The sequence below is a fragment of the Pithys albifrons genome, chromosome 26 (genome assembly GCF_047495875.1).
Source record: "Pithys albifrons albifrons isolate INPA30051 chromosome 26, PitAlb_v1, whole genome shotgun sequence".
Taxonomy (NCBI): domain Eukaryota; kingdom Metazoa; phylum Chordata; class Aves; order Passeriformes; family Thamnophilidae; genus Pithys; species Pithys albifrons.
The window spans coordinates 3171417-3198083 of NC_092483.1; the positions used below are offsets into that span (position 1 = coordinate 3171417).

General features: G+C 41.7%; 1 protein-coding gene across 3 annotated transcripts in view; it reads right to left on the minus strand.

Annotated features, from left to right (window-relative positions):
* Window positions 1–15442: 15442 nt before the first annotated feature.
* The window catches only part of LOC139683049 (transportin-1-like), a 96517-nt gene continuing 85292 nt past the window's right edge, over window positions 15443–26667 (minus strand). For all 3 annotated transcript variants that reach the window (XM_071577792.1, XM_071577794.1, XM_071577793.1), the window contains 2 exons: window positions 26176–26318; window positions 15443–17010 (listed from right to left, as the gene is read on the minus strand). In XM_071577792.1, coding sequence (XP_071433893.1) covers window positions 26211–26318 — 108 coding nt within the window. In that variant the 3' untranslated portion in view covers window positions 15443–17010; window positions 26176–26210. The remainder of the gene's footprint in view (window positions 17011–26175; window positions 26319–26667) is intronic.

The window sequence follows — 26667 nt, forward strand, 5'->3', positions numbered from 1 at the left end:
ACGTCGCCCACGCTGTGGAGAGAGACTTCTACTTCGTTCGAGCTGTGGGGAAAGACTCCTAGCTCGTGCACCCCGTGAAAGGGAGCTCCTGCGTTGTTCATCAGGTCTGATGAATGGAGGTAGCACATAGTCCTTGGAAGGCCGGGGTAAGGGCCTTCCCCGGTCATCTATTCCCTCAAATGTAGGTCTAGTACGGGAAGGTGGAATCATACCTCCAAAGGAGGGTTGCCTTTGGAGAGGCTGAAACGGTCCTTCCTCAGGCTGACGGAAGCGCGTTGACCTCCTCTCTTCCTCCACTGGGTACTTGCGTATGTAGTCAGAGCACCAATCGTCGAATGTTATTCTATCCCAGGATGCTCGCACCGTCCCTTTCCTTTCTCCAGGCATGCCTCTGGTCTCTTTTGCACGTGCCCCCAGTCCCATTAGGTGTGCCCCATCCCTTGTGACCACTCCTCCCTCTCTGGCAGCTGCTCCCTCTTCTACTGTGACTGTTCTTTCTATTGTTTACCTTATGCCTGAGTCCTCTGTTCCCAAACAAAAAACCTTGTTTATATCAAAAAGATACTCTTTTGATAATACCACTTCAGTTGGCAGTTCTCCCAGCCACTGTTCTCTAAACAGAGAATTATTTACAAAACAACTCAAGGTCAGTATCTCGGTAGAACCTCCAATAATGTCGCAGGTTTGGCCTAGCTGTTGCCAACCCTGGACTGGCCCCCCTTCTCCCTCCCAAAACTTTCCCAGCAAAGGAAAGGGAAAAAAAAACTGAAAAGAAACGCACTCTAAAGAAACTGAACTGAATAAAAAGAATAAATTATATTTACTAACATTTACAAACCACACCGTATACACAATACGTAGGATCCCACCCCCCAGGGGAGAGGGGAAGGGAGAAAAGGGGATTGATTAGCTGGAAAATAGGGAAGACACCAACCCAACCCAAAGAAACCGAATGAATCAAAACAAACACAATTAAAAACCTCAAGTAAGGGGAACAAGAATGAAACAATCTCACCCAGGACAGGAGAAACACCAGGGACCGGAGGGACCAGACCTCCACCATCTCCCTCCAGCTCCTCAGCCAAGGACCGGAAGAAAGCAAAAACCACTCCCCCACTGCTACGTGGAAGACACGTGTGGAATACTTGTAACTTCCTTAGATACAATGGTTACTGGGGAAGCCATGGGTCAAACCATTACAAGAAGTTACATAAATTTGGGAGCATCAAAATTTTAAAAAATAGTCACCTGATGTTTACACTGGCAACATATCTTCTTCAGTTCTGAAAGGTTTGACCTAGTAATTTAAATTTTCTTCTTCCAGCTTCAATAAATTAAATAAAGATCATCTCCAAAGTTGTTCTATACATATGAAGGAAAAAATTTATCTAGATAATTAATTTTTTTTAACAAAAAGATGAAAAGTTGCCAACTCCTGCTAAATACACACACAAAGGGAAGAGACTGAGCAACTATTGCACAACAGCTCTCTCAAAACAGAGCGTCCAACTGTATGCCAAGCAGAAAAGTAGCACTGTATAAACATGTGAATGGAACTCCAGATGGAAACATGACAAGTTTCATTATCACTCATATTACTTAAGCACATATGAGAATGTGTCTTATGCTTATTAGAGTGAGCTTCTTCAAAAACCTAAAATAATTAATCCTGGACACAGCCACATGTTACATAAGAACTTGAAAAGAAAGGAAACTTCCTCAACCTTTTCTCAAAAATCTATAGGTAATGCCAGTAATTAAAAAGACAAAATAAAAAGAATTCATCAAAACCAATCAAAACATATTTTTATATCCCAGAACTTCCAGACTTACCATGCACAGCATTACACAGAGATCAGTATCAGCTATATATAGAACTTCCAACAGTTGAACTAAATTAATCTAAAACAATTATACTGAATGGCTTTGAAGTGGTTTATTTTGATTGACCTGAAACAGTTTAAAAGACTCACAATTAACAAGAGTATGCCTGCACCAGTCAGTTTAAAAAAAAAAAATCAAACATGTCAAAGCTCATGCAACACTTCCCAAGTAGTCCTAAGAAAACAGTAAGTCAAAGATAATGAATACTTTTTATTGTACTGTATGAGTACCAGTATGAGTGTACTCAAAGTGACAAAACCTAGCTATGTATAATGGAAATAACTTACAAGAACACTTTATTGTTTCAGACAAGCTACAGTCATACCGAAACCAAATTTCATTTCATGCAAGGATCAGTAATCCAAATCCAGATTTTAAGTTTTTCCTCCATGTCTAACTATCCAAGTAAAAGTATAAATATTTGCACAGAAATGACTGACAAATTATGTTTCTAAAACAGACTGGAAAGTCTGTAATTTCTCTAGCTGGCTGCTGTACCTTCTGTCATGCAGATAGAACTGAGTTGTCGGTAGAGAAGTATAAAGTTCCAAGATACAGTTTTGCTTCGACATGATACAACTGTAAGTTGTTACAGTTAGTGATGTTCCCCCAAACAAGTGCATTGTATGGGTATTGGGGTCACCCTTTATTGGGGTAATGTAGATTAGCTTAGCGGCAGTCAAGGAGGCAGAGACAACTCAGGCTGCAGTGTGATCAGAAGGCTCACCGAAGAGAAAGGACTTTATTTTTAGTAACAGCTTCACTTTTATCTACTTCTGTATGTAACATGCTGATACGCTATTGGTCAGTAGTTCCCCTAACATACATGGAAAGATTTTAGTGGTTACGAGGCATCGACATTCTACAGGTGGTTCTCTGGTCCTTAAGGATGCATTCATCAATCACCTCAGACCTTAAGAGATCCACACACACACTGTCACCCCCACATATGCGAGGCTTAACAAAGAGAGATCAGACTGCTGTAGAAGCCCTATCTACACACCACAGTGGCTGCAACTGTAAGACCCCCTAGCAAATGGTGTCCCGCTCATATCTGCACATCCCTTGGGCCAGTAAACCTTCTCTGCCATCGTTTGTCCCCAATGGGCCCCCGAGCACTGTGTGGGGCAGGGCGATTCCCCTATGGCCCAGCCTGGCCCAGGAGAGGCTAGGCGCGGCAGGCACAGGAGGCCACCGAAGGTGTCAAAAGAGTGCCACGTAGAGAACAATGGCCACCATCTCTCCGCTGCACTCCTTGCGTCAAGACCCAAGTTCATTCCCCAAGGTGGCGCAAGAGTCAAGGTTGCTCCTGTGGAAAGTACTCTGACTGCGCTGCATTGCGCCCTGCCTGTCCCACTCACAACATGGATAAGAGGAATACAGTGGGCTGGGAGGTAGAGCTGACTTTGGGTCCCAGTCAGTTTTCTCAGCCTATGGCGGAAATTCGCCTGTGAGGAAAGGATTGGTCCCTTGAAGCTTCGGAAAGGACGAGGCAGAGAGTGACTCGGGTTTTGTGCTGGCTGGAGGCCAGCTAGGAGGGGGACGCCACTCCAGGATTAAAATTCTCTATCTATGCCTGAAGCGGTGGTGGTGCCTGTAGAAGGAGCTTGCCTGATAGTCCTGAGGCCACAGGTTCAAATTCTGGCACCAACAGGGTTTTTTGGCTGTTATTGTCATCATGGCTGTGTGCAAACTAAAGAGAAAGAAATTCCCAAAGGTTGTCCTTTGGCTTTGGTTTTGTGTCACTGGACCCATCTGACGGGTTCTGAAACATCCTTAAAAAGGGAGGAATTATGTAGGCTCTCCCTTACTATGAGGCCACTACACAGCTTTTTTGGCTTCAGTAGGCACTTTTTTAACAAAGTGTAGCTTACTCTCTCCAGTACCTCCTCTTACAGGATTTTACAGTTTCAGTGACAGGTTACTAAAAACTATACACATCATCCAAAGTCAAAGTGTCTGAAGAAACTATTTTGTGGGGGGATGACAGTGTGTGTGTGTGTGTCTCCTAAGGTCTGAGGTAATTAATGAATGCACCCTTAAGAAGCAGAGAGCTACCTGTAGAATGTGAAATACCTTGTAACCAGTAAGATGTTTCCATGTATGTTAGGTGAACTAACCAATAGTGTCATGACACGTTGGATATAAGAGTATATAAAAAGTGTAGCTGTAACTAAAAATAAACTCTTAGTTGTAAACTCTTAGTTGAAAGCCTTCTGATCAAGCCTTCTGATGCCTGCTGTGCCTGAGCTCTTCTGACCGTCATTAACGCACCTCCCTTAACCCTACAAAGGGTGACCCCAATACTATTTATTTCAAACCTTTATCTGCTTCAATGATAATTCAGTTTTCCAGATTCTTCTTTTGCTTGATGTAGATTATTAGCCAGTTGAGATTATATTGATTGCCAGAATATAGATCCACTGAATTGCTGTCTGTGGACAGTCTGTACCTGGACTGCTGCTTTTCAGTAAGAATATCTTTAGATATTCTTCATGTAAGTCAGTACCACTGGTCTCTCTCTGGGATCCCAAAGAGTTCCTATTCTACCTTAAGAAGATAATTCATTGTTCAAGACAGCAGTTAGCTTTTCATTATTGACTAAAAATAGAGGACCGGATCTCAGTAATAATGTAAGGGGCTGCAGCTCACAGTCCTAGCACACAAGTGGTTAAGTGCTTTATCCAAATTTTATCTATGATTTTGTCAGCACAAAACTTTATCCAAGATTAAAAAAAGAGTAAGAAGCTGATATTCTATATTGGGTTCCCCTTCAAGGAAACTCTATCAGTTCTGTTTGAGAATTTTCCCTACTCCCATCTTAACACTGATGTCCTTTGCCTTCATGCTGCAATATATCAGGTAAGACATATAGCAGAACATTAAAGCCATCCTGAAGAATCTGATGAATCCACCAACTTATGACAAATTTATGTTGATTAAAGACTTCTGTGAAAGCCAAATGGTTATGAAAAATGGAGTTCCAAAGTTTGCAGAACTATAGAAGTTCATTTGGCAAAAAAATATTAGTTAGGGTAAACTTAAGACAGCCAAATCAGTAATATTGATATAAATAAAAGTCAGCATGATTCATTCTGCATTATGAAATTTCAACTACCTTTACCAAAGATATACACATGGAAGATGAACAACATCCTTCTTAATTGAGATAACAATCACTGGTAACCGGCTATATTTTTAGTACACCACTTCCTGGGGCTCCATGGTAACTTTAGGAGTGCCTTTCTTTCTAGTAAAATTCTCCCAAAATTTCAGTATATGCAAAGTTTGCCAAGTTGCCAATGCCAAGACAGAGACAATTTCTGGACTCCTTTCATAGTTAAAACTTTTTTAAAAGTCTCAAGACTGTTAGATCTGAATCTCTCTCTTTTGATAATAGGAGTAAGCATGTGTTATGGTTTGATCTTGGCAAAATGCCAAGTATTCACCACAGCAATGTAGTCCACCCCTCCCCCCTGCCACCACCCCCAAGGGAAAGGGAAAGAAAAAAAAAGGAACTGAAACTTAAAACAGAACATTTATGTATTAACAGAAAAGGGAAAATTAAAAACAAAATGCAATATAACACATACACACAAAAGTAAAAGATAACAATTATCCACTCCCCACAAAATAACGAACTCCACAATTCCAGCCCCCAGAAGGCCCAACCTCCCGAGAGGCACCTGAGCAGAGAGAAAATTAACAATAAAATGTTTACTTTCTGAGATAAAGCAGCGGTGAGGCCTAGCTCTTCAGAACGAAGTCACAGCATGTTCCCAGGAGAAGCAGCCATGAGAAAAGAGAAGGAAACACCTCCCACATTGCCTTTTATACTTGAGTTTATGTCATATGGTATGAAATATTTCTTTGGTTGCTTAAAGTCAGGTGATAACCTGTGTCCCAAAGTCAGCTGACAGGCTGTTAGGGCCTACTATAAGAAACTAAGGCCTAGTCTAGACCTAAACCTCCACAGCATGTACTTTAATTTTAAACAATAACAACATGTTATAGGACTACATTTAAGAAAAACTATTTATGCATCTGTTTACTTGACATAAGTAAGCAGCCTGCATTATAATTATCTTAGTCTAATGGAAGACATTACTGTAGTACTTTTGGCAGTGGATGTCGCTATCTGTAAGGATATATAACAGGGCAATGAGATAAAAGCTCCATGATCAGAGCTGAAGCTTTGGAATTTTTTTTCATAGAAAATATAAAAATAACTTTCACATGGATGGATACTATGCTACAAAGGAAGAAGAGTCAGGTTCACTTCTACATTTCAGAGAGAAGTTCCCATCTTCCACATTTTCAAAAGTATATAGCAATCCTTTATCTAATGCTACATCAAGATGTGAAGCAACTGCTCCAGTGCTGCAACAATCTACCATCAGACAAGTATCAAATCCATTTTCAGGTTTTTAACAACGGCTTTCCACAAAAATCAGAGTGAATTGCAAAATCTTAGTCTTGAACTTTAAGGTATTCTGCAGCATATATACAGTTACCTAGAAAACTACTTCGATAAAGGATGAAGATCAGGATCAATAGTTATGTTCTTAAGTCACACTGGAATTACCCACAAAAAATTAAGTTCTTCAGGAGCAAACTTTCTCTTGAACTCCATATACAATCATATAATCAAAGAATATTCTGAGTTGGAAGGCACTCACAAGGATCATCAAGTCCATCTCCTGGCCCTGCACAGAACCATCCCCGAGGAATCACACCATGTGCCTGAGAGCATTGTCCAAATGCTTCTTGAACTCTGTCAGGACTGGTGATGTGACCACTTCCCTGGGGAGCCTGTTTCAGTGCTCAACCACCCTTTGGGTGAAGAACCTTTCTCTAATATTCAACTTAAACCTCCCTGACATAACTTCAGGCCATTCCCTCAGGTTCTGTCACTGGCCACCACAGAGAAGAGATTGGTGTCTGCCCCTCCACGTAGCCTCATAAGGAAGCTGTAGACTGCAATGAGGTCTCCCCTCAGTCTCCTCCTCTCTAGGCTGAACAAAATAAGTGACCTCAGCCACTCCTCATATGGCTTCCCCTCAAGGCCTTTGACCATCTTTGTTGCCCTCCTTTGGGCACTTTCTAATAGCTTAATATCTTTCTTATATTGTGGAGCCCAAAACTGCACACAATATTCAAGGTGAGGCCACACCAGTGCAGAGTAGAGTGGGACAATCCCCTCCCTTGACTGGCTGGCAATGCTGTGCCTGATGCCCCCCAGGACACAGTTGGCCCTTTTGGCTGCCAGGGCACACTGTTGACTCCCAGGTCCCTTTTTGTGGCACTGCTTTCCAGCATCTCATTCCCCAGTCTGTCCGTACATCCAGGGTTGTCCCATCCCACGTGCAGAATCTGGCACTTTCCCTTGTTAAACTTCATACAACTGGTGATTTCCCAGCACTCTAGTTTAATAATTAGCTCTACCAGCAACAAAGGGCTGCTCTTAAACTTTACCATCCTATATTCTGTATGCAGATCTTGAAGTAGCACATAGTGAAAAATCCTTACTAAGGACAGTCCTATTATGCACACTATTCCTTTGGAGACTGGGGTGGTTAAGAAAGTCCTAGATTACTGACTGCCTTGCTTTAACTGCTGCAGGATATAAAAAGAGGAATATAAATATATAAAATATAAAAAGGGAAAGTGACTTTTTACACAGGCAGATAGTGATAGGACAAGGGAGAATTGTTTTAAACTAAAAGAGGAGAGGTTTAGATTAGATGTTAGGAAAAAAATACTTTACTCAGAGGGTGGTGAGGCACTGTAAAAGATTGCCCAGAGAAGTTGAAGATGCCATATCCCTGGAAGTGTTCAAGCTCAGGTTGGATGGGGGTCTGAGCAACTTGGTCTGGTGGAAGGTGTCCCTGCCCATGGCAGAGGGGTTGGAACTAGATAATCTTTGAGGTCCCTTCCAACACAAGCCATTCTTTGATTCTATAACATTCTTTTCATTTAAGATGCTAGTACTTACTCTACTCATCTTTTTTGCATATAGAAGTAGTAATTAAATTCAGACTCAAAATTAGAAGCCATAGCTTAAGACCATGCTTTGAGTCAAAAGTCAGATGTTTTGTTCAAGACCCCCTTGACAGCAGCATGCTCTATCACAAGTACCCTGCAACAGAATGGGAGTGGGGAGAGCTGTTTGAATGAAGACAAAACCAAAACTATACCCTATCTTCCCAGTCACTGGTGTATTCATGTCTTATAGCCACCAGGAACTGATCTCTTTTCTAATCAACTTGGTCTCTACACACCTACAGTGCTGTCAACAGCTATTCCATGGCCTTCACCTCTTTCTGGAGGTAGAAATCAGTCCTTAGTTAAGCAGACTTTCAGCCAAGTATGCAGCAATTAATTTCTAGTATACACTTTATTATGAATTTACTTAATAGTTATATCATGATAATGTATTTTATTGAATTTGTTACAATACAGAAGTTCCCTGTGCTAGACAAATGTAATTGTCTAGATTGTTTATGTTATTGACCAACTGTAAATATTGGAAGTGAACATAAAACTGTCAAATCAACATGGGTAGATTTGGTACAGAGAGCTACTACTGTTAGTTTCATACTTTCATTTTAGAGACTCCTGTATCAGGAAGTTATATAAGTTTAAGAACAGACCTTTAAACAGTTTACATTATCACCACAAAAAAGCTAGATAAAATTAAACTAAGACCATTGCAAGATTTGGTTCAAGATCTTGAATAATTTTCATTTATTTTTAGTTTACTCAATTTTTATTCAGATTATTGATAAACACAAGTAACAAGAATGACACCACAAGGCTCCAGCTAGGAGAAGTGAGAACAAGATGACACCATACATCTACCAAACAAGTGAACAGCAGAGGAGGATGGCTGTAACCGTAGGGAGGCGGGTTTGTGACCTGCAGAGACGACTTCACAGAAGTTAGCAGCAACAGGCTCCTTTATTCTTACGCACACACACTAATATACATCTTTAAGACTGTAACCTTCCGCAGGTGCTGACACTTTGGCACTCATTATTGGCTAACAATGTTGTTTATGTTACAAAGCTCTTCATAATTGGCTGACCATGCACATCTGCTGAGAAAGTTGGCAGCAGCCATTTCTGATCTCATTAATTAGTTCTTAAGGCTACAGCACTTATTTACATAGGCAGTTCAGCATATGGCTTGCTTTCTAGGTGAAATACCATATAAAATTCCAACAGATGGCACCATAAATCCACCTAACAAGGAGATCATGCAGGAATAAACTACTGATAAGACCAAACAAGTCTTTGGCTTGGACTTTTGTGCTAACCTTAGTCAGATAACCAGCACAGTAAAATTCATGCCCATAGGCGGTAGAAGCTCCTTATTCACCTAAGCTCCTTCCCCATAGAGTATGTGTGGTAAAATAAATGAGTACTGTATCTTAAAATGAAAGTGAGAAAGCATTTAGCCAATGAATGTAGTTTTGTATTGTTGCATACATGGGAGGTGTTGATCTTTCACTGTTTGAAGTGTATAAAAGTGGGTGACTGGTGTACTGAGGGTGAGCCAGCTTTGTGGATTCACCACCCACCATCCATCTATCATAGAATCATAGAATCAATTGGTCTGGAAAAGACATCCGAGATCATCAAGTCCAAACCTTGGTCCAACTCCAGTCTGTTTACCAGATCGTGGCACTGAGTGCCACGTCCAACCTCAGTATAAAAACCTCCAGGGATGGTGAATCCACCACCTCTCTGGGCAGGCCATTACAATGCCTGTTTACTCTCTCTGGAAAGAATTTTTTTCTGATATCCAACTTAAATTTCCCCTGGCAGAGCTTGAGCCTGTGTCCCCTTGTCCTATTGCTGAGTGCCTGGGAGAAGAGACCAACCCCCACCTGGCTATAACTTCCCTTCAGGTAGTTATAGACAGTGATGAGGTCACCTCTAAGCCTCCTCTTCTCCAGGCTAAACAACTCCAGCTCCCTCAGCCTCTCCTCATAGGACTTATGCTCAAGTCCCTTCACCAGCTTTGTTGCTCTTCTCTGGACCCCTCTAGCAGCACCTCAATATCTTTCCTGAACTGAGATGCCCAGAACTGAACACAATACTCAAGCTGTGGCCTCACCAATGCAGAGTACAGGGGAAGGATCACTTCCCTGGTCCTGCTAGACACGCTATTTTTGATACAGGACAGGATCCCATTGGCCTTCTTGGCCACCTGGGCACACTGTTGGCTCATGTTGAGCTTCCTGTCAATTAGTACCCCCAGGTCCCTTTCTGCCTGGCTGCTCTCCAGACACTCTGTGCCCAGCCTGGAGCGCTGCAGGGGGTTGTTGTGGCCAAAGTGCAGGACCCGGCACTTGGCCTTATTGAACTTCATCCCATTGGAATCAGCCCATCTCTCAAGTCTATCCAGATCCTTCTGCAGAGCCCTCCTGCCTTCCAGCAGGTCGACACTCCCTCCCAACTTGGTGTCATCAGCAAATTTGCTGTTGATGGTCTCAATCCCCTCATCTAAATCATCAATAAAGATGTTAAACAGGACTGGACCCAACACTGACCCCTGGGGAACACCACTAGTGACCGGCCGCCAGCTGGATGCAGCTCTGTTCACCAGCACTTTCTGGGCCCGACCCTCCAGCCAGCTCCTAACCCAGCAGAGGGTACACTTGTCCAAACCATGGGCTACCACCTTTTCCAGGAGTATATTATGGGAGACCGTGTCAAAGGCCTTGCTGAAGTTTAGATAGACCACATCCACAGCCTTACCCTCATCCACCAAGTGGGTCACCTGATCGTAAAAGGTCAGACAGGACCTGCCCCTCTTAAACCCATGCTGGCTGGGTCTAATCCCTTGTCCACCCTGAAGGTTCTGTGTGATTGCACACAGGATGATCTGCTCCATAACCCTGCCAGGCACCGAGGTCAGGCTGACAGGTCTGTAGTTGCCAGGGTCAGCCTTGCAGCCCTTTTTGTGGATAGGGGTGACATTCGCCAACTTCCAATCATATGGGACCTTCCCAGTGAGCCAGGACTGTTGGAAGATGATGGAGAGTGACTTGGCAAGCTCTTCTGCCAGCTCCCTCATCACCCTGGGATGGATCCCGTCTGATCCCATAGACTTGTTAGGATCCAGCTGGCTCAGTAAGTCACTATTTCCTCCTGGAGTACAGGGGGGCTATTCAGCTCCCTCTCTCTGTCTACCAGCTCCAGAGGCCAGATGTCTTGAGGACCACCTGTCTTACTGGTAAAAACTGAGGCAAAGGAGCTGTTAAGTACCTCAGCCTTCTCCTCATCTTTGTTAACTCTATTTCCCTTCAAATCCAACAGAGAATGCAGGTTTTCCTTGTCCTCCTTTTGTTATTAATGTATTTATAGAAGGAAATTTTGATATCCCTATGTGCAGACATGAATTAAATACCTCAACCGTGTGTGGATTGGCTTCTTGCACACTGTCTAGAACCTATATTTGGGACAACCCCTCCATTTGGTCAGATTTAGCTAGCTAGCCACAGCACTTTCAAACAAAAATACAGTCAATGTAACATTTCTCAGTAGTAGAGCAGTTACTAATATCACCAAACATTCATTAATTTCAGTTCAGGTAAACCTCCTTTGTCTACATTTATCGGCCCCCAAGCAGCATAAAACATCTAAACTGAATTAACATTAACTTATCTAAAGATAATTTTCATTCACAAGAAATAAAAATCCTCTTTATTCAAGAGAGTCCAGAACTTACATGTCTGAACCAGAAGAGTATCCTACTCAGACAAAACACAAACTGAACATGACATTTTCATTTTGCATTAAAAATTTGAATGCAGCATCTATATTTTAACAACTTTATTAATATAGTCCAGCAGTGATTAGCATCGACATCTACTTTGTCACATCATACAAATGTAGATACAAAATTACTACAGTACAATATATATTTTCTCCATCATCCAAAATATTTGGTGTCCCTAAAAACTCTAAAATTCAGCAACTTATCAAAAATTAAAACTATATTCTATTTAAAATGAAATTCTGTTAGCAAATAGGCAGACTTCAAGAAATATCACCCAGTTTAGTAGTTTGAGAGGTTGCAGGAGGAGATGTTTGAAGGATACATTACAAAAATGTGTCAGATACAGAAACATCAGTTTTGAATCTTTCAAGGAAAACTCATACAACCTAAGTTGTCAGCAGAAAGATCAGACATCTCTAATTTTAAATAATTTTCTATACTACATCCAATCAAAATTTTAGAAGTATTTAGTATTAGTAAATGAGACATACGTAGCTACCTATCTCTTCCCATGAAAAAAGAAAGCAACAGCCAAAGAAACCTGCTTATACCCACCTTTTTTTCCTAATCACTGTCCCTGCAAAAATCACCCAGGCCTTCCCAGTTTACTTGTTCACAAAAAGTAAGGAATTAGATACCTAAGGTGAAAGTAGCACAATAGAAACAGATTATAGAAAAGTGATATTACACTATAAGCAATGAATTCTTTGAAATGTGGACTTGACTTACTTAAAAAGTATACTGTAACACCAGATGGATCCAGCTTTTATAGAGACATTTTAACTTTGCTCACAAATACATTCAAGTCAGTATCATTATTTTAGGAGAATAGGCAAGCAATGAGTACTCACCTCAGAGCTTTCCATTTAAACTAATTACCTAAAACTGGCTTGCTCCAACTATCATGTGCAAAGAGCAAGCATCAGCAGCAGACAAAAAAAAAAAGCGCAGACTGATGGATACGAGTCATTTTGGTGAATGCATAGGTGAGTGAAATACACGGCTAATGATCAAGCTTTATTTACTCAAGATGAGTTTGCTGGAAATAAGTAATATATCACAAATATGTATGCAAACTACATCAGCATCTAACTGAAGTAACTTCAAAATGTTTTGCAATTTACAGCCGTCATTTCACTGTAGAGCTTAACCTTTATCTAAGATATAAAGTTACTCTTTAGACCCTATATAGAAGTTTTATGCATTTATGCTCATAAGAGAGCACTGAAGCACTAAAGTGTTAATTTACAACTTCTTTCCTTGACAAAATCTGAAACAAAAGATTTCTAACACAATGTTACATTTAAAGATTTTTCAAGAAATATTTCAGTTGTTTGAATATGGATGCATTCTCCTCAGGGGAAGAATGTTTTTGCACCTATATCTGTTAATACATTCAATATGAATAAAATAGGTGAAGCAAGTTATTATTGTCCAACAGTAGAGGGTTAATTTAGGGTAAGTTTAAGACAGAGGAGCTGCCTAATATGAAATACATAAACTGATATAATTAAGACAAATTTGTGTTCTGAACAAAAAGGGTACAAGAGTATTCACCTGAGATAAAACTAGTATTTGAATATTTCTAAGTAGCAATGAGTTTCACTTGAGGAAAACTACTTAAAGCTTTAAAACATACATTTTTATATTATACAATATATTCAGTATAAGTAATTAAAATTGATGCTTACATAAAAGTCCTAAACCCTCCCCCATCAAATCCACAGTGTAAAAACAATTTTAGTTACAAAACATATGCTGCTTCATAACTTTAAAAAATTATAATTATTATAAATTTTAAACTCATTCTTCCAAAACTGATCTTTTGAGTACAAGCTTTTAAGGAGCAATAAACTAAAGTGTAAGAATCAGCTTATTACAATTTAAATATATACATATTCACAAATTTAGAAATTAATCAAGCTTTGGAAAAAAATTTACAAACCTGATTATATTTGCTTGCACTGCTTAGAATAATGAACTATTCTAATAATTTTTTTCCTAAATGAAGAGTTGCTTCCTGAATGTATAAAGAAAAAAATTAGTATTGAACTACTAATTTAACAGCAATTTAGAACTGCCAAAAAGATGCATTTTATAAGGATTTTAAATACCCTTTCTGTTATCAACTTAGGTTGATCAGCATCTTTTCTTCACTCTGAATCCTTCAAAAAGGGAAACTTAAAACAGGAAAAAGGCATATACAAAAACAGTAAACACTGACCTCCTGAGGCTTCTACAACAAAAGTATTCAAGTAGAAAATCTACATCATTACTTAGCAGTGGCTATTTTTGTAGTTTAGCACATTAACAGCACTTTATTCAATGTGTAAGGAGCAAATGAGGTCGTGCTTTTAGCAGAAACACTGGAATGTAACAAACTCACAATTCTACCAATATAAACATTCAGCCAACATTCAAGAACTGTCAAGACTATACCACAAGAATTAAAATACTTTTTATATATCCCATGATGCAATAACTGAATTATAACTCTTAATGCTGATTTGGAACTTTTCTTGCCTCTGATTAAACCCTAAACAGCTTCTGCAAATCTCTGCACTATATTATGCATTAGGAATATGGTTTATTTGCTTTAAAATATACCACAAGATAACTTACTGAGTCAACAGACTATTTTGTCAGCATTGTTTATTTCTGCCTTATTTTCCTTGCTGTTATACCAGATCAGTTCGCATCTGTACAAATACCTATTAAAATACTATATACAAAAGCAGCATACTAAACTAATCTGAGGTAAAGTGGTTTTATTTGGTTAAAGGGCCTTTCTGAAATTTAAAAAGTTTCGTTAAACCTAGATTCTAGCTGTAATACTACGGAACTATTTGGGTAAGTTTTCTATTCTCCAATTTCTTTTAATGTCATTTCTCTGAAACTCTTCCCTAATGTTCAAACACACTCAAAATTATAGCAAATTCGTATCTAAAATAATATCCTACTAATTTTTTCCTTCTTCCAGAATTTGGTTTCAAAGTGTTTTTAGTGACAAAAACTATTATTATTTTTTTCAGTGCTATTAGTTAAAAAAAAAATTGTATTTGCTACCAAAGCAATGTAATTTGAAAGGAAGTTATCACATGCCATTTTGACCAAATTGAGTAAATGCTATGTACTAGCATTATTGAATATACTTCATACAGTACATGTTCAAACTATTCTTCAGGCATAATCCATTCATATTTGCAAAGCCACAAAACACAAAAAAGGGTGGAGTTAAGGACAGGACACATTTAAAATGTGCATGCATAACCCCCCCCCCCAAAACTCTTTAAACAGCATTTATAAGTCCACACTCATACAGCTCAAACTTCAGTGCAATGGCTAAATCATTTAATGCTCAAAGAACAGAACCATGCAAAGAGCAGCAAGTTCTAAAAAAATCCAAAAAACCACACAAAACCTGCAAACAGATAAAACTCAAAAAAAAACCACAAAAAAATCACAAAACAAAAAAATCCCTCAAACTGTTATCCAATATCCAATTTTGCAATGTAAAGGTGAGAAAAGAAATTTATAAAACAGGCTGTTATGGCTTAGTTTTGTTGTGCAGGTTAATTATGCAGCACTTGAAAAATGGAAAGGTGTGGTTTCACCTCTGACCAGCACGGTTAAATCTCTCCATTTTCCTTTACTCTTTAGGCAATCTAATTTAATAAAGACTTGCCATTTTCAGATGAACACAAGATGAAGTGTACCAGTTAGGATTTCACATTTACAGTACATAAGAAAATACACATGGAAAGAAAAGTAAAGGATTAACTTAACAAAGATTTATTCACAGGAATACATGTAAGTAGAGAAAAAAAAACATCAACAGAAAAGCTAAACAAATGAAATGAAGAGGACCCAAACCAAGTTTCAGTCTTTAGCTTTAAACTTGCACCCTTGTGCATTTAATTACATCACAAAGGGCCACCAACATGTGCCAATACATTGTAGATACCCTGCATTACATCCACTAACTTAAACATCTCTAAGATCATGCTGTGAACAAAAAAAAGCATAAAAGGTAAAACACTGAGTGGGAATAAACACAAATATAGTAATCGTCAACAACTTCTACAATTGTCTTTACATGTCAACTAACATTTATGCAGCCTTTAACCGGTCTTACCACATAACTCATTTTCAGAGATTCTGCTAAAAATCACTAGCATATAACCATGCAGAAAGCACATCACACTGACAGCACAGAGGAAAATATTTTGCAGTTATATCAGCTTTCCACATTGTGCAGGTTACACACAATATGATAGGAATATTGATCTTAACAGATCTTAAAAAAGTATTTCAAGGCCTAATTTTTAACTACAGCACTTTATAACTATATTCTTAATAAAAATAAGACCCACAGAATCTCAGAAAAAGAATTTTAAATGCAGGGCTATATTGAATTGGTATACTGCAACATAACAATGGGGCAACATAGGTAAATGAATACCAGTTTCACTCTATGTGATGCAAGCATGGTACTTTCCCAATAATTTAAATTACTTCTGATCACTGTGAGTCAGAATGCATGCCTGGACCTTAAACTGCGTGTTAAGAATAATGCCTTACTCTAGAAATGAAATCTAATTTAGTACAATAACCAAATGATGCTACTTTAATTTTACTAAAATGCAAAAATTAAAATGTCAATTTTTCCTTTGATGTGAACCTCCCTTACTTCAAAAATGAAAGGAGTGACTCATTTGGCAGCTTGCAGGTTACTTCATTTCATCCAGGTTAACCTCTATTAATTTATGACAGAGTTTCTGTACTGTACACTGCAAGTGCCTGCTCCTAATATTGATACAAGCTGCATTTTAATTTGTTTAGTTATTCATTAACATGCAAACTATCTAGGAATCCCATTAAGTAGGTGAAATAATGTAGGAAACCCTTACTTTTAAAAGAAAAACATAAAAGAAAAAAGAAAGCCTTTTACTTTTTGTGATCTCCATTTGTAGGTTTCCTTTATTGTGCGTAAAATAGTTTTCCTCTTTATATATCCCTACGGTTCAATTATATGGTTCATATTTTGGTACATATCCCCACAATAATCCAGAATGTGCTGTTTTGTTAATAGAGTTTTTTTCTTCTTCACATCCACTGCAGAGTTGTAATAGGAGACTATTTCCACCCAAAAAGGCTGCAGATGTTAAAACATTTCCCAACATCGACTTAATACAGTGACAGCAACACCTCCCTCCCACCCCTCCCAGTAGGGTTGGGACTGTACTGTATTCCCTACTGGTTTACCCTTCCCCCCAGTAAAGGGTAACATTTTCCCTGGATGCAGAGGCTCCCTCATAGTCTTCCAGACTGAAGGACCTGTAAAAGAAAAGATGGAAGTATTGCCAAATCTTACCTTGAACCTTAACTGACAGATCAGTGCATAAACAAAGAACTTTTTGCCTTTTTTATGTGGCAGGTGCCAACCTTTAATATAAAACCAAATTTCTACCTAGATTTTCCCTTTTAAGTCTGTTTAAGAAAAGGGCCCATTTATACCAGATAAATTAATGAAACAACACCGTATCCTTTAAAGCTACACTGACAATACCACTATTGTGACTAAGCTTAGATTTAAGATAAAAGCAGTCCTATATATTCTAACAAGTTTTTACCTTTTTAATGCAAGATTGTGAGGTAGTTTGAGAAAGAATATTAAACATATGTGCTGGTTTAAAGGTAAACCGGCAGGAGAAACGAACCCACCACAAGAGAGACTATAAGTCAGAGTTACAATTTAATAAAAATATTACAAGAAATGCAATAGCACAAAGAGAAAATGGTTTTAACCCACAAAACCCAGAAGTGCAACCGAGCACCCTGGGGCACAAAGACAACGGTGTTTGTCAGCCCCTGTGCTGAGACCCACGTGGTCCCCCCGAGTCCAAATTAAAGGAGGTGAAAAACCTGTTGGTACAGTGATGGTCGCAGTCTGGTGGAGTGGTGGTCTCCTCCTGTCAAGGTTCTGGTCCTCCTCTGGATCCAATGAGTGGTTCCCCAAGTCCCAAACCCCAAGATTATATCCACTCAGGTCCAGGTGGGACTGCCCAGTACCTCCCTCAGGGCGGGGTATTACACAATGGGCGATCTCACTCTGTGAGTCATGGGGTATTTTGGAATCATTGATGGCCCATTACCAGACATGACATCTCAGGCTGGGTGTGGAGGTGCTAACAACTTCCTGGAAGGGAGTTATCACAGCTCTTATCTCACAGGCTTCTTTCACACTCAGCTTACATCCTAAGAGGTCAGGTGTGCCCTGGGCAGCTACTGCAAATGGTCCATTGTTAACAGTTCATGGGAAATGGCATAGAGGGTTTAGAATATACAGCTTTGGTCACACCCACACAGTGATAAACTGGTCCCAGGTTGCTGAACTAGGACAACATACTTTCTACTAACCTAACAATTTTACTTTTAGGTGGATTAAACAAGATAGTTTGTACGAAGGAGACACTATGGCTGAGACTAATTGACAATTTTACCTCTTTGGATTCATCTTCATTAGGATGAAAAGCCCCCCCTTATTTCAAAACTAAAATTCCCTAATTTATAAATAAGCAAATTTTAAAAAAAATTTAATCCATTGTTCAGATCAAAAATGTGAATCAAGCAATTTCTTATATCACTGACTGACAAATCTTAGGCTGACTTTTTAAACAGAATTGCATGATTCACTCACATAATTTCAGCAAAAATGTCCTAGAGCAAGTATCAAATTTATATAAAGAATGAATCAATAAAACTTAATTTGCCCTCTTTTTCTGAGTAGTATAATAATCTCTTCACAGTATCACACATGTGGAAACTTTGATGTATACATTGTGCACAAATGGCATACAAAGCAGGGTGGTATAAGAATACAAGCATTTTAGAATGCACAATCACAGTTCTTTTCTGAAGTTGAATCATTCTCCAGACAGAACTATAACAACTGTGAATTGGTGTATATAGTGGAACATGGAAATATTAAACACATCAGCACCCACAAAACATCAAGCTCTACAGCCAGGAGAGTTACAGATTCTATACAACACCAGGCCTACTGACACCTGACAGGATGCATTTTTCTCAGAGGGAATAGGGGTTTTGCACAGGAGCTAGTTGGGCTCCTTGATAGAGCTTTAAACTAGATTGGAAGGGGAAAAGGGTCAAATCCAGCCTTGCCAGTGATCAGCACTGAGATGGCACGCCAAAGTTTAAGGGACTGAGTGCTGGTGAGATCCTTCAATCTGCTCCAGGAGGTGTTGCTACAAGGAACCACACTTAGAACATTGCCATAGCAACACGTGCAGCATAAGGAAGAAGCAAGAGGAGCTCAAAGCCTTGGCGCAGTCCCCGAGATATGGCTTTGTGTCCTAGTTTTGGCCAAGACAGGGTTAATTTTCTACAGTTGCCGGGAGAGGGGCAAGGCCAGACCCTAATGCTATTGATCATAGAATGCTATACCATCTCAAGTCACTTGCAAGGGGCAGAAGTAAGGGACTCACTCTCCTTTCAGGTCAGGGAGAAAGCATGGTGGATGAAAAGGTCCAGTATTGGTTTACTTTTCATGTAAATTGTTTCTATGTATTATACATTTTGTTATTAATATGGTTGCTGTTACTGTTCCTTTTCTTATCTCATTGCTCTTTCCAGTAAATTGTTCTTATCTCAACCCGTTACTTTCACCTTTTTGAGCCTCCAATTCTCAACTCCATCCCTGGAGCAGTAAGGGGGAGGGGAAGAAGGACTGACAGAGCCAGCAAGCAGCCCTGTGGTTGTGTGGTTTGGGAGAGTCTCGGTGGAGGCACTGAATTGGAGTGTACTATTCCTAAACTATGACAAACTGACATAAGCAAAACCTGATGGAATGAGTCATAGAATCATCATACTATCATAGAATTCATTGGGTTGGAAAAGACCACCGAGATCATCAAGTCCAACCCTTGGTCAAACTCCAGTCGGTTTACTAGATCATGGCACTCAGTGCCATGTCCAATCTCAGTTAAAAAACCTCCAGGGGTGGTGAATCCACCACCTCTCTGGGCAGGCCATTACAATGCCTGATTACTCTCTCTGTAAAAAAGTTTTTTCTGATATCCAACTTAAATTTCCCCTGGCAGAGCTTGAGCCTGTGTCCCCTTGTCCTATTGCTGAGTGCCTGGGAGAAGAGACCAACCCCCACCTGGCTATAACTTCCCTTCAGGTAGTTATAGACAGTGATGAGGTCACCTCTAAGCCTCCTCTTTTCCAGACTAAACAACTCCAGCTCCTTCAGCCTCTCCCATAGGACTTATGCTCAAGTCCCTTCACCAGCCTTGTTGCTCTTCTCTGGACCTGCTCCACCACCTCAATATCTTTCCTGAACTGAGATGCCCAGAACTGAACACAATACTCAAGCTGTGGCCTCAGCAACGCAGAGTGCAGGGAAAGGATCACTTCCCTGGTCCTGCTAGCCACGCCATTTTGATACAGGACAGGATCCCATTGGCCTTCTTGGCCACCTGGGCACACTGGTGGCTCCTGTTGAGCTTCCTGTCAATTAGTACCCTCAGGTCCCCTTCTGCCTGGCTGCTCTCCAGCCACTCTGTCCCCAGCCTGTAGCTCTGCAGGGGGTTGTTGTGGCCAAAGTGCAGGACCCGGCATTTGGCCTTATTGAACTTCATCCCATTGGAATCAGCCCATCTCTCAAGTCTATCCAGATCCCTCTGCAGAGCCCTCCTGCCTTCCAGCAGATCGACACTCCCTCCCAACTTGGTGTCATCAGCAAATTTGCTGATGATGGACTCAATCCCCTCATCTAAATCATCAATAAAGATGTTAAACAGGACTGGACCCAACCCAGACCCCTGGGGAACACCACTAGTGACCAGCCACCAGCTTGATGCAGCTCCGTTCACCAGCACTCTCTGGGCCCAGCCCTCCAGTCAGCTCCTAACCCAGCAGAGGGTACACTTGTCCAAGCCATGGGCTACCACCTTTTCCAGGAGTATATTATGGGAGACCGTGTCAAAGGCCTTGCTCAAGTTGAGATAGACCAAATCCACAGCCTTACCCTCATCCACCAGGTGGGTAACCTGATCGTAAAAGGTCAGACAGGACCTGCCCCTCCTAAACCCATGCTGGCTGAGTCTAATCCCTTCTCCATCCTGAAGGTGCTGTGTGATTGCACTCAGGATGAACTGCTCCATAACCCTGCCAGGCACCGAGGTCAGGCTGACAGGTCTGTAATTGCCAGGGTCAGCCTTGCAGCCCTTTTTGTGGATAGGGGTGACATTCGCCAACTTCCAATCATATGGGACCTTCCCAGTGAGCCAGGACTGTTGGAAGATGATGGAGAGCAGCTTGGCAAGCTCTTCTGCCAGCTCCCTCATCACCCTGGGATGGATCCCTTCTGGTCCCATAGACTTGTGAGGATCCAGTTGGCTCAGTAAGTCACTATTTCCTCCTGGAATACAGGGGGGCTATTCAGCTCCCTCTCCCTGTCTACCAGCTCCAGAGGCCACTTGTCTTGAGGACCACCTGTCTTACTGGTAAAAACTGAGGCAAAGTAGGTGTTAAGTACCTCAGCCTTCTCCTCATCTTTGTTAACTCTATTTCCCTTCAAGTCCAACAGAGAATGGAGGTTTTCCTTGCCCCTCCTTTTGTTATTAATGTATTTATAGAAGGACTTTTTGTTATCCCTAAGAGAAATAGCCAAATTAACTTCAAATTCCACTTTTCTTTCCCTGACTTTTTTTCTGCATGACCTAGCTATCTTCATAAATTCTTCATAAGTAGCCAGCCTTTTTTCCACAGTCTGTAAACTTTCTTTTTATCCCTTATTTCCTTCAGAATCTCCCTATTTAACCAAGCCAGCTGTCTTCCCTGTTGGCTGGCCTTTCGGCACACTGGTATAGCCTGTTCCTGTGCACTCAAAATTTCCTGCTTGAAACATGTCCATCCCTCCTGGACACCCTTGTTTTTAAGGGTTTTTTCCCAGGGTATGCTCTGACTTAGTCTTTTGCCTTCTGGAAGTCCAGTGTAGAGGTTTTAATGATGGCCCTCCTTGCATCTCTGAGTATTGAAAATTCTATTATGTCATGGTCGCTGTTCCCCAGGCAGCCTCCAACCACTACATCTCCCACCAGCCCTTCTCTGTTTTTAAACAGTAGGTCTAGCGGGGCCTTACCCCTGGTAGGCTCATTTACCAGTTGATGAAGGAAATTGTCCTCTATACACTCCAGGAACCTCCTAGACTGCCTCTTCTCTGCAGTATTAAGCTCTCAGCACATATCTGGCAGGTTAAAGTCACCCACAAGAACAAGGGCTGGAGATTTTGCGACATCTGCCAGCTGCTTGTAGAATAATTCACCTCCTTCATCATCCTGGTTGGGTGGTCTGTAACAGACACCCACAAGGGTGTCAGCCTTGTTGGCCTTCCCCCTGATTCTGGCCCACAGGCACTCAACCTTGTCACTGCTGACCTCAAGTTCTACAGAGTCAAGAGACTCTCTAACATATAAAGCTACCCCTCCACCTCTCCTATCCTGCCTGTCCTTTCTGAAGAGCTTGTAACCCCCCGTAGCAGCACTCCAGTCATGCAAGTTATCCCACCGTGTTTCTGTGACAGCAACTACGTCATAGTTTTCCTGCTGCACTATGGCTTCCAGCCCCTCTTGTTTGTTTCCCATACTGCGTGCATTGGTGTACATGCACTTCAGCTGGGCCACTGATTTTTCTCTCAACTCAGGCTCTACCCCCTTAGGCTTATCTCTGGAGAGCCCGGTTTCAGTCCCTTCCCCCTTCAAACCTAGTTTAAAGCCCTCCTTAACAACCCTGCCAACTTATGGGCTACAGTTCTTTTGCCCTTCCTAGACAGATGAAGCCCATCTGGTTTGAGGAGACTAGGCAACATGGAGTTTGCCCCATGATCAAAAACCCCAAAATTTTGACGATAGCACCAGTCCCTAAGCCACCTATTGGTAAGCTGGGCTTTCCTATACCTCTCCTCATTTATCTCCTCATTCCTCCCAGCTAGCACAGGAACTGAGGCAATTACTACCTGTGCTCCTGTCCCATGAAGTGATCGGGCCATTGCCTTAAAATCTTTTTTAATCACCCTGGTACTTCTTCCATTGATGTCATCACTTCCAACCTGGACAACCAACAGCGGGTAATAGTCTGAGGGTTGAATTAGCTTAGGAAGTCTCTTAGTAATATCCCTCAGCCTGGCCCTGGGAAGGCAGCAAACCTCCCTGTGGGATGTGTCTGGCTGACCTATAGGGCCCTCAGTTTCCCTCAAAAGGGAGTCACCGATTACAACAACCCTTCTCTTTTTCCTTGTATCTGTAGTTGTAATCCGTCTGGTAGATGGAGGGTAACCAGAAGACCTTGTAGACAGATCTTCCTCCTGACTGTCCTCTATCAGACTTTCTGAGTCCAGGGCCATATACCTGTTTTTTAAGTCCTGTGACTGGAGTGCCATGTTGGCTGGTTACAGGCTGTTTAGGAGAGATAGACAGGGTAGACGAGGTGGGGTGTGGCGTTGTTTGTAATGGAGGGGCTGGAATGTATGGAGCTTGCAGTTGGCAATGGTACAGTTGAGAGCCTCTGGGTAGGGATTAAGGGACAAATAATGGAGATGTCATCATGGGAGTCTAGTATAGACAATCCACCCAGGATAATGACATCAATCATAGAATCAGAATGTTAAGGTGTTGGAATGGACCTTAAAGATCATCTAGTCCCAACCCCCCCTGCCATGGGCAGGGATACCTCCCAGTGGACCAGGTTGTTAAAGGTCCTATTCAACCTGGCCTTGAACACTGCCAGGGTTGGGACATCTACAACCTCCCTGGGCAACCCATTCCAGTGTCTCACCACCCTCACAATAAAGAATTTCTTTCTAATATCTAACCTAAATTTCCCCTCTTTCAGTTTGTATCATTTACTCCTTGTCCTAGCACTACAGTTCCTGACGAAGAGTCCCTCTCTGGCTTCCTGGTAGGCCCCCTTCACATACAGGAAGGTTTCTATGAGGGCTCCACACAACCTTCTCTTCTCCAGGCTGAACAGCCGCAACTTTCCCATTCTGTGTTTGTACAGGAGGTGCTCCAGTCCTCTTATCACCTTTGTGGCCCTCTTCTGGATTTGCTCCAATAGTTCCATGTCTTTCTTATGTTGGGGGCACCAGAACTGTACCCAGTACTCCAGGTGGGGTCTCATAAGAGCAGAGTAGAGGGGAAGAATCACCGCCCTCGACCTGCTGGCCCCACTCCTTTGGATGCAGCCCAGGATTCCGCTGGCTTTCTGGGCTGTGAGCACACACTGCTGGTTCATGTTGGGTTTTTCACTAACCATCACTCCCAAGTCCTTTACTGCAGGGCTGCTCTTAATCAGTTCTCTGCCCAACTCGTAGGTGTGTCTGGGATTGCCCTGACCCAGGTGTAGGACCTTACACTTCGCTTTGTTGAATTACATAAGGTTTGCATGGGCCCACCTCTCAAGCCTGTCAAGTTCTCTCTGGATGGAATCCCTTCCCTCCAGTGTGTTGTCAGCAAATTTGCCGAGGGTGCACTTGATCCCACTGCCCATGTTGCTGACAAAGATGTTAAACAGTATTGGCCCCAGTACTGACCCCTGAGGGACACCACTCGTCACTGGTATCCACATGGACAATGAGCCGTTGACCACAACATTTTTGCATGTGGCCATCCATCCAGTTCTTTATCCATGTCCCTCCAATTTGGAGGCAAGGATGTCGTGCAGGACAGTGTCAAACGCTTTGCATAAGTCTGGGCAGACAATGTCAGCTGCTTTGTCCCCATCCACCAATGTAGTAGCATTACTCTGGGAGTTAATGAAAAACACCTGAACAACGCAGTCATCGGTCACAGTCAGCATGGCTTCAAGAGCAGAAAGTCCTGCTTGTCAAACTTAATATCCTTTTATGACAAGGTAATCCACCTAGTTAATCAAGGTAAGCCAGTTTGGGATTTCAGTAAAGCATTTGATACTGTCTCTCACAGGATCCTTCTGGACAAAATATCCAGCCCATAGCTGGATAAACACGTCATGTGATGGGTGAGCAACTGGCTCACAGGTTGGGTACAAAGAGTAATAGTGAAGGGGGTAACATCAGGCTGGCAAGTGGTCACTAGTGGGGTTCCACAGAGTTCCATCTTAGGCCCTGTGCTCTTCAACATCTTCATAAATGACTTGGACACAGGACTCAAAGGAATGCTAAGCAAGTTTGCAGAAGATAAAAGGCTGAGGGGAGCTGTTGACTTCCTCAATTGCAGGGAGGTCCTGCAGAGTAACCTTGACAAATGAGAAGGCTGGGCAATCACCAACTTTATGGAGCTTAACAAAGACAAGTGTCGAACTCTGCAGACTGGGGAATGAGAGGTTGAAGAGCAATGCCGCAGAAAGGGACCCGAAGGTCCGGGTCGATGGCAAGTTGAATATGAGTCAGCAGTGCCCTGGCAGCCAGCAGGACCAACCGTGTCCTGGGGGGCAACAGGCAAAGCATCACCAGCCAGTCAAGGGAGGGGATTGTCCCACTCTATTCTGCACTGGTGCGGCCTCATTGTGAGTACTGTGTGCAGTTTTGGGCGCCACAATACAAGAAGGACATAAAGCTATTAGAGAGTGTCCAAAGGAGGGCAACAAAGATGGCAAAGGCCTTGAGGGGAAACCATATGAAGAGTGGCTGAGGTCACTTGGCTTGTTCAGCCTAGAGAAGAGGAGACTGAGGGGAGACCTCATCGCAGTCTACAACTTCCTCACGAGGGGAAGAGGAGGGGCAGGCACTGATCTCTTCTCTGTGGTGACCAGTGACAGGACCTGAGGGAATGGCCTGAAGATGTGTCAGGGGAAGTTAGGCTGGGTATTAGGAAAAGATTTTTCACTCAGAGGGTGGTCGGGCACTGGAAAAGGCTCCCAGGGAAGTGGTCACAGCACCAGACCTGCCAGAGCTCAAGAAGCGTTTGGACAATGCTCTCAGGCGCATGGTGTGATTCCTGGGGTGGTCCTGTGCAGGGCCAGGAGTTGGACTCAATAATCCTTGTGGGTTCCTTCCAACTCAGCATATTCTATGATTCTATGAGTAGCATAACATTCTTTATTCATTGCAAAGGTCATATAGTATGTGGCTATCAATGTATTTGACTTCTCATGGCTAAAGTGTCTTAACAAATTTGCTTTCCTATCCCAGGCAAATATGTCTGACTTAGACCACAGCTGTCATCTAGTAATTCATAAGAAATAAAGGAGCCTATAAGTTTAGTCTGATGGCTTGAGGATTATAATAATCATTTTGCTTATTAAACCTAAACAGTCACTTTGTTACACCTACATTTCCAACCTTATCTTGATACACTACTGTGTGTATAGAAAGCTAGCTGTGTCAACATATCTGAAAAATTTTAGCCTAGTGAAGTAATTATGTTCCATATAATGTAAACAGTGAGCAAGACTTGCTATACAGCTCTGTTTAGCAAGGAATATTTGTGTGCTTACCTCTAATTATGGGACTGCAGCTACAGTGCCTAAGGTTAAACTCCGTAGTAAGCTGCAAGGCGCTCTTTTAAGGGAAGAGGAAACTGGTCAGAGAAACGCCTCCAATTTTCATCCCCAACTTGATTTTTAAATCCGTGAAGAATCTACAAATGAGAGGGGGGAGAGAAATCAAGATAATCATTAAACAGCAGATACATGATCATTATTTACTAGCAGCATATGCAGTAAGCCACAAACTGCTGGATTGTGCATTTATCCATTTGAATTCCTCAGTTTAATATTTAAATGTTACTAAGAAAAAAGGAAGTCCAGGGAACTTCCTAGCCTGGTTTGGCCTTTGGACTGACTACTACCCATTGCTAGTCCTCCATGTGAGGGCTGATGAAGTCACAACACAGAGTCCAAGGATGATCAAGAGACTTTAAGGCTTTGGGACAGTTGGTGAGGGAAGTAGGAGCGCAGGTTATTTTTATCTCTGTTCTTCCAGTCTAT